This window comes from Neltuma alba, unplaced genomic scaffold (assembly GCF_004799145.2).
Source record: "Neltuma alba isolate B1F8T4 unplaced genomic scaffold, ASM479914v2 tig00005405_pilon, whole genome shotgun sequence".
NCBI lineage: Eukaryota > Viridiplantae > Streptophyta > Magnoliopsida > Fabales > Fabaceae > Neltuma > Neltuma alba.
This window is the reverse complement of record NW_021634099.1, coordinates 55,188-63,935: the sequence shown is the minus strand read 5'-3', so window position 1 is coordinate 63,935 and position 8,748 is coordinate 55,188. Positions and strand designations below refer to the sequence as shown.

The 8,748-nt window shown below is 31.7% G+C and overlaps 1 protein-coding gene across 1 annotated transcript; it reads right to left on the bottom strand.

Moving 5' to 3' along the window:
* Window positions 1-261: 261 nt before the first annotated feature.
* LOC114747694 (pentatricopeptide repeat-containing protein At1g62670, mitochondrial-like) lies at window positions 262-3,357 on the bottom strand. The gene is made up of 3 exons (XM_028936039.1): window positions 3,240-3,357; window positions 1,730-1,842; window positions 262-1,611 (listed from the first exon to the last, which is right to left on the bottom strand). Exons 1-3 carry the CDS (start codon window positions 3,355-3,357, stop codon window positions 262-264), a joined length of 1,581 nt encoding a protein of 526 aa, XP_028791872.1.
* Window positions 3,358-8,748: the final 5,391 nt, after the last annotated feature.

Here is an 8,748-nt window from a genome sequence, read left to right as displayed (position 1 = left end):
TATATTTCTAGAAAATTAACTGATCCAAAAAATGAAAGGAAAGAATACACTCATGCTCAACAATAATCAAACCTGAAAGGTCTACTCTTCATATGCCTTCCTGTCAACCATTTTCATTCTCAATCTCTTATAAGTGCATCCAGGGAAGCGTCAGTTGTTCTCGCTTTCCAAAATGCTTTTAGGGCGAATACTTGCAGCACAAACATGCATACAATGGTAAAGAGGGGCCTTTGTCTTATCAAAGGCACTCTCTTTATAGAGTCATTCAATCATGGCATTATATGCTTGGACATTCAGATGATGGCCATTCATCAAAGAATGCTGAAAAATCCGTCGTGCATCATCTAATCTGTTACCCTTGCACAAAGCATCAATCAGTATAGTATAGGTGTAACTATCAGGCTGAATTCCTTGATCAACAATTTGCTGAAATAATCTGATTGCTTGGTCAAGATGGTGACTTTTGCACAATCCATCTAATAAGATGCTATAAAATATTATATTAGGGGCCCGAACTCTATAATGCATCTCTTGAATAATATCCTGCACACATGACATTTTACCAGATTTGCACAAACCATCAACAAGAGAGCTATAAGTAACAATATCAGGATTCAAATTTTTGCCCTTCATTTCTAGAAAAAGATCCATGGCCTCATCAATCATCTTGATTTTGCATAGTCCATTAATCAAAATACTGTAATTAAAAACATCAGGAGTTAAACCACTCTTGACCATTTTATTGAATAATTTCATTGACTCCCCAATATTATTGATTAAGCAATAACCACCCATTAAAGCACTATACGTAACTTCATTAGGCTTCACACCACTCTTCATCATCAAACCAACAATAGCTTCAGCTTTGATGACATTTCCTTCCTTACAAAATGCATCGATCATTATACTAAAAGTACGAACATTAGGATTTATGCCTTCAAGTTTCATTTTACTAAATAATTTTGCAGCTTCCGACCATTTATTCATGACACAAAAACCATGTATTAGGGAGCTGTAGGTCACAACATCAGGAAATATTCCTTGATCAATCATTTCATGATATAAATCATAGGCTTCACTAATGAGTCTTTCTTTGCAAAAGCCATCAATAATTGTATTATATATGATTAAATTAGGCTTAACTAGCCCATCCGCCATCTTTTGGACCAATTTAATTGCAGCTCCTGTTTTTCCACTCTTACACAGTACATTGATCAGCGTGCCGTAACTAAATGCATCCAACTGAACCCCTCTTGCTATCAGATCATCATGAAAATCCAAAGCCTTCCCAATGTCATTATTGATGCAAAAGCACTTCATAAGAGTAGTCAAAGTAATCTTATCTGGCTGAAAGCCCATCTTAAGAATCTTACCTAAGGCAGAGAAAGCAGCAGTCGTTTGACCCGCATGGTAGTAACAATTGATCAAGATGTTCAATGTAGCCAAATCTGGCACGAATCCCTTAGTTTGTGCTTGTCCGAAAAGGGAGATAACAGTTCGATGATGTCTCAACTTTGAGACACATCCTAAGATCTTGTTGATTTGGATTATAGAGGGTGGGGGATGCCTATGAAGCAAGCGATTAAAAGAAGAGAGAGCCTCTTCAATATTCTGAGGATGTTTGGAATTGGAATGGAAACAGAAGTGGAGAGTTAGGGCGTATGAAGGAGAACGAAGGGATAAAGATAGATGCGATGCAGAAAACAGAGGCAATCTGAGCAAGGCATACCTTGAAGCTCTTCTGCAGAACAACATCCTTTGAGGTGAGAAGGTCAATGGGAGAGACAGCAAAGGCAGCGAGTCTTAAGGTGTTCGGGACTTCGGCTTCAAATGTTCCAACGCCTTTATATTTTAGCCATACGTTTATTTCAAATTAAATTAATTTGATTTAAATCTAAGATTATTTAAGATTTGAAATTATATGGTTATGAGGATATATTTAAGATTTGAGATTATTGTTTAAGATCCAATTACTCTGATGACAACATTTTGAAACTTCGATAAAGCAAATATTTCAAAATTTCATATCCTTAAAAATTTTAAACCAATTTATACGGATATATGGATATATTAGATTTTGATATTATTACTTAAGATCTAATGAGTTTGTTTAGGATTTCATTTTGTTGAAATTTAAATGCATGATTATTTGCCGATTTTTTACATAATTATAAAGATTACTCGTATAAAGTAAGATAATATTTAAATTTTAATTAGTTCATTTATGAGTCAAAAAAAAAATTAGTTCACTTTTACTAATAATCATTTTTTTGCGGTCCCTTTTTTCCCCCCAATTTACAGAGAAAATGAATGAGAAGGAGACGCGTGAACATGTCCGGAAGAAGGAGGGCGTGAAGAAGCAGCCTGAAGAGGGTACTGGGGAGTAAGAATCAGATTCCCATAGCTATGAATTGAGTTGACCACGAGCATTCTTATATAAATAAATAAATAAAATGCTATTTTGTTCTTGGTATTTTCAGAATTATCATCACCACAGCAACGATCCACGCGGCCACACCAAAGAGACAAAATGTGCCAAAAAAAAAAAGTAGTATTACTCCCAAATTCATTGTATTTAAAAGTCCAAATGTAATTTCTTTTTTATTTTTATTAAAACTATTTTAATGAGTATAAAAGATAAAATAAAGATAATATCTTAATTATTATTTTTTGAAAAAATTTATTCAAAAATTTTAATTTTAAACCATTCAAAGCATTAGGTGGTCATCCAAGTCATTGAACACTTAAACCGGGTCCCAACCTCACTAGCCCTAGTTTGTTGGCGGCATTCACATCCACCCAACATGTTTGGGGACTCCCAGGAGTGAATTTCATCATCTTCAAGCTAGCGGCCAGAAATTAATAGATTGTGTTAGGTTCGATTCTCAATATAAAAATTTATTTGACTTTTATTTTGATCCTATATATAAGATTTTAATATATTTTGTTTCTCATATTTATTTATTTATTTTCAAAGCAGTTCTTGTAATAATTATAATTATAGCCAATACACTTTAAGAAAATTGACACCTCTTTAGTATCAATAATTAACTTAACTAATTTTTTAATCTATTCAAATTAATCAATTAACTTTTATATTAAAGACCAGAGTTAGTAATTCGCTAAGAACATAATGTTAGTGAATCATAATAATCCCCAAAGTGTTTACTATCACATGAATTTATGTTACTTATTCAGTTCTTTTGCTCATCACATATTCCACCCAGCATAGAAATTACTGGGAAAAGGTATTCGCCTTCCTCCAAGACCCCTGCCCCAAAACCTCCCTGTACTGTGAATATCAACCATCAAATGGAGAATAAGGCAATAGGCAATACACATCCATTTGATGGCCATCCCTATCACCGAATGAGGCAAATTACCCTCAATCCAAGAAAATAGGTTACCAAATAAAGCAATAATTATATAAAAATATAAATTGGAAAAAAAAAAAAAAAGTGGCAAAGTCATCAACTTCTCGTTTATCACTAGAAGGAATCGGCAAACGGAAAAAAAAAAAAGATTGAAAACCATGAAAATAAATTGAAGTAACCATGAAGTTGAGTACTATAACAGGAGATTGGGAAAAAAACAATATAACGTCAACTGGGATTTGAAAGAAACTTTATCAGAATCAAAATCTGAATAAATTAAACTGAATAAAGAAAAGTAGAATAAGAACCAATGCCATCATCATATATATATATATATATATATATATATCAACCAGTGGAATTACATATAAGCATTTACTTGCCCAGAAGAATTACATACAAGTAGACAAAAAAAACAATGAATTCATCACAAACATTTCTCAGTCACCATGATTCCACTCTAACACAATCTACCTAAAGAAAAATAATTTTCTTGCTCTTTCCACTTTTCTTTCTCTTTTCTGGTTGGTTTTCTTGTTCCCTGGTCCTAGAACAGAAGTCTGTGAATAGTAGGAACAAATGAAAGGAGACGTCTTCAGTTGGATTCAGAAGTTCAGATCCTTCTACTGAAAATTTGGCGTTCGACGAGACGGGAAGACGAGTACAAGATTCCAGAGAATTTGTAGGTCAATGGGAGTTTGGGGTATTAAGTTTTGTTTTTTTTTTTTTAATTTGATTTTAAAGATGAGCACAATAAATTTGTTGTTTCACATGAGAACCAAATCTTAATAATTCTCCATTTTGTCATTGCATAAGTTTCTTACATTTCACAAGAATTTTTTTTATGGTTTTTCTAGGTTAAAGTATACAATTAATCCTTTAACTTTACATAAAGTTTCAATTTAGTCTATTAACTTTAAAAAAATATACTTTTAGTTCTTTAACCCTAAATTATTAGTCTTAAAAGATGATATTTAATAATTATGGTTACTTTAAAAATTAAAATTAGTATTATAGCATTTAGTAATATTTTGTTAGCATTCAAAAGTTTAACATCATCATTTTTTGTTAACGATTCTAAGATTAGAAGACTAAAAATTTACTTTTTAAAATTAAAAGACCAAGATAAAATCTTAAATAAAGTTAAGAGACCAAAAATATGCTTTAACCATTTTAAGTAAAGCAATATTCGGCGCATTTGCAATGGTAAGAGTCAAAACAAATCATATACTAATCCATAATTTGCAAACGGGTGATCAAACAATGCATGAAATTCTAACCTTTTTTTTTAAAAAATTTTTCCCTTACTAATAATTTCATATTATATCACTATATTAATTAACCAAATGCTCCCTCACACTGACCTTTCTTTTTCTTACTGATTCTCTTACTCACTCTTAGGCTTTATTTGAAAACACATTTTTATACATTCATTATTTTTAATCAATTTTAATAAAAAAATTATTTTTGTTATTTGTATCTTATATATAAAAGAGAAGGGAATATGATTCACATTTAAAATTCTTTCAAAAAATGCCCGTATTAAATATTTGACATGGGTCTACTAACTTGATCATTTCATATAATTAATGGTGGGATAATGAAAATAATACAACATATCCAATAAATAATGGTAATGTGTTCTTTATACCTAGGAACAAATAAGCAGGAGTATAAGATAGAAATTCTAATCTAGGAAATTCATGAAAGCAACGTACTCGTCGATTGAAATATGAAAACTAACAAACTCCTTAATGTGAATAGGAACTCAACCCACATCATCTTATCCTCATGAACAAAGAGGACTAGCTACATATAAAGCTAGATGACACCATAATGATAAGAAAAAACATAATAAAAAGAAGACAATGAAACAACTAGACACAAGAGGAAGCTAAGTGTATGCTTATGCTTGTGTAGTGGAGATGGCTTCGTGCCTTTTCTAAGGTTCCATTGATTTCCTTTTATAGCTCTTGAATATGCCCTAGTTGGATGAGAAAATCTTTGAGACTTCTAACTTGATCTTATATCTTCTTATATCTTGTAATATTAATATAACTTCAAATTTGAATTGTCTTGATTTAGTATGATCTTCATGGCAACCAAAGGAAAGAGGCTTTGAATTTAAATGATATTCGATAAAAGGATAATATTTCAAATTTGAATAAAGATATAATGGTAGAATTAACTAGGGTTAGGTTTTCGAAGGAAGATAAAGGTGATAATGTGAATATTTGAGATATTAAATGGGTAATGGATATATGGTGGATATGGCACAAAATTTAATAGAAAATATGAATAAAATATTTATTCAAATTCAAAATAAGATAAATGAATTATCCACAAAAGAAAGTAATTATTCAAACTTTTTAATTTATATTGGAAGATATGAGATATTTTAGTTGGATATTTTAGATAATTTTCAATTAGATAATTGGAAATTCTCTTTTAATGACAAGTAGCTGCCACAAATGTAGTTTCCATGAGGTCTATGTTTTGCTTGACAGAATATTCCCTGGAATCAAAGCAAGGATACCTTTTAAAAGGAAAATTATAAAAATATAATAAAAATGCATTTTTAAGCAATTAATTTATATAATTTTTTTAATTCAAAATATGAGTATCTTTTGTATTTTAAATCCTTTAAACATTATAAAATATCTTAATTATATATAAAAATATATTATAAAATAGGGATACATCACTTCACACTGCTTTTCACCATCAAACTAAAATAGCTTCAACTATGTCAACATTTCTTGTAATACCCTAAATGTGGAGGATAGAAATTAAAAGAGGCCAAGGAGGGTTAAATATTTAGTTAAGGCCTCAGGAAAAAAAAAGTATTCTATAAAAGCTTATGTTTGAGTAAGATACATAAGAAAATGAAGAAAGAAATAATTATTAAAAATGTCTAAAGGCTCAGAATAATTAAGGAAATTGAAAATTAAGGTGTACCATTTATTCCACTGTTTTAGAAGTCATAAAAAAGGCCAAGAGTTAATGGAAGGTGTTGATAAGAGGTCATAGTTAATAGATATACACATATATAAGTGAAGGCTTGATAGGACCTAAAATATTATAGAGGCATTATGGAGTTACAATTGAAATTTTAGTATAATCATAAAAGTCTCAAATATCTTCAAAAATAAAAAGAACAGAATATGAGGCAAATAAGATGGATGGAAGTATTAAAAGATAATAATTTTGAGCTAAAATATCATTTGAGTAAGGCAAATGTGATAGTTGATATGACTATATATTCCTTCATAAGAAGTGCTTGGAAATAATTTAGCATGATTGAGAAATTAGCATATAATAGGTTAGGTGTTACATCTATATTATCAGAGCGAAAGTTCTAGATTGAACTAATACTCTAATACCATAGCATTTCTAAACCATCAAAATAAGATTCCATAATTTTTTCCATTTTACTTCAATTAGCTTTAAGCCAATTAATTCTAGAATTTTTAAACTTACTTTCAACTTTCTTAATTTAATGTCATTATCAACATCATTGATTAAATAATAACCACCTATTAAAACACTGTACATAATTTCATTAGGTTTCGTACCGCTTTTCATTATCAAACCAACAATAACTTCAGCATATGAATCCCTTAGATTCCGCTCGTGCGGAAAGGGAGATATCAGTTTGATAGTGTTTCAACCTTGCAACAGATCCTAGGATATTAGGAATTCGGATTATAGAGGGTGGGTGCTGCACACTAAGCAAGCTATCAAAAGATGATATAGGCTCTTCAATACTCTGACGATTTGTGGAATTGGAATGGAGACAGGGGTGGAGAGCTAGGGCATATGAAGGAGATAGAAGGGATAAAGACGGAGCCGATGTAGAAAACGAAGGCAATTTGGGGACGACGTACCTTGAAGCTCTTCTACAGAAGAGCATCTTCAGCTTTTCAAATGCTTTGAGGTGAGAAAATCAATCGGAGAGATACGGAAGCCAGGGAGCCTGAGGTGTTCGGGGCTTTAGGTTCAAGCATTCCAACACATTTAGCACCCGTTTGGTTTAATTACAAGCATTCTTAACAATGTAATGCAATATATTGTAATTGATCAATATTTTAAAAGCCGGATATCAAGCTGGAGATATCAGCGGGTCACAGTTTAAACGGTTGGATCGGTTAAACCGCTCGATTGGATCAGTAACGTAATAATTGACTAAAATTAGTGTTGTATACATATATAATATATATGTAAAAAAAGAAAAAGTTAAATAACTTAATATTAAACTTCAATAATTCAATTTTATAGTGAGTTAAGCTATTTCCATAATAATAAAAATAATACAGCATCTTCTTGAAAAATTTTAAATTTCATTTTTCATATTCTTACTCAATTATTAATAAAAGAAAAAAAATTTTTTTTAAAAAAAAGCACATTCACATTAGACGAGGAGCAAGTCCTGCTGAAAAGAAGAAATAAAGTGACCTCCAGTTCTTTTATCTCATGGGTATTAACACAATGCATATTTTTGTTCATCGTTCAATAGACAGTCTCTTCTCAAAATATCCGCCATCATTTTCTTTTGTTTCAGGCTTTCATCCCTTCATTTTGCGTACTCTCCTCTTTCTTTCTTTCTCAACTCTCAAATTCACTTCTTCTTCATCTTCATCTGTGCACTCTTTTGGTTCTCTTTGCTGCTTTTTGGTTCTCTCTGCTGCTGAGTTTTCTACAGTGCATTTTTGAGACTTCAAAACTTAATATCATTTCTGTATGCACTTTAAATCTACATATTTTATTCTCCATTTCTTCTTCTGCGAGCTCTATTTTCCCACCACAGTTTGAACCATCCGATTATTGAAAAACTGCTCTGGTTCGAGGGTTGATGGTGGTTACCAACTCAAAAGCCAACTCAAAACGGTCCAAAATGGCTGAATGCTCTAAACGGTTGAATCCATAAAACGGCCCGACAGACCCTTTGGTCGACGATTTGACCGATCGAACCGTCCGGTCCGGTCTGAGTCTTAAACGATTGATTGTAATGCAATCTTTATTGCTGTTAATGCATTTGTTTTGCTAAAAAAAATCATGCACCAATATTTATTTTTAATTAAAAAATGGTTAAATTACTTTTTTGACCCTTGTGAAAGAAATCTTTCACTCCACATATGATTCCTGCTGAGCTTCTTGGTGAGACTGGAGGGGAAACTTCTGCAGATCAAAGATCACGTTACTTGTACTCACAGAAATGAGACCCGATGGCAGCCTTGGTAATTAACAATGGTTCCTTCTTTCATCCTCGTGGCAATGTCGCTGTGTCATATCCATTGCCATCTTTTGTTAATTCTATCGGGTATGACCATCATGTATTTTCCGGACGAGGAGGTGAGTCACAAGATGAAGAAGG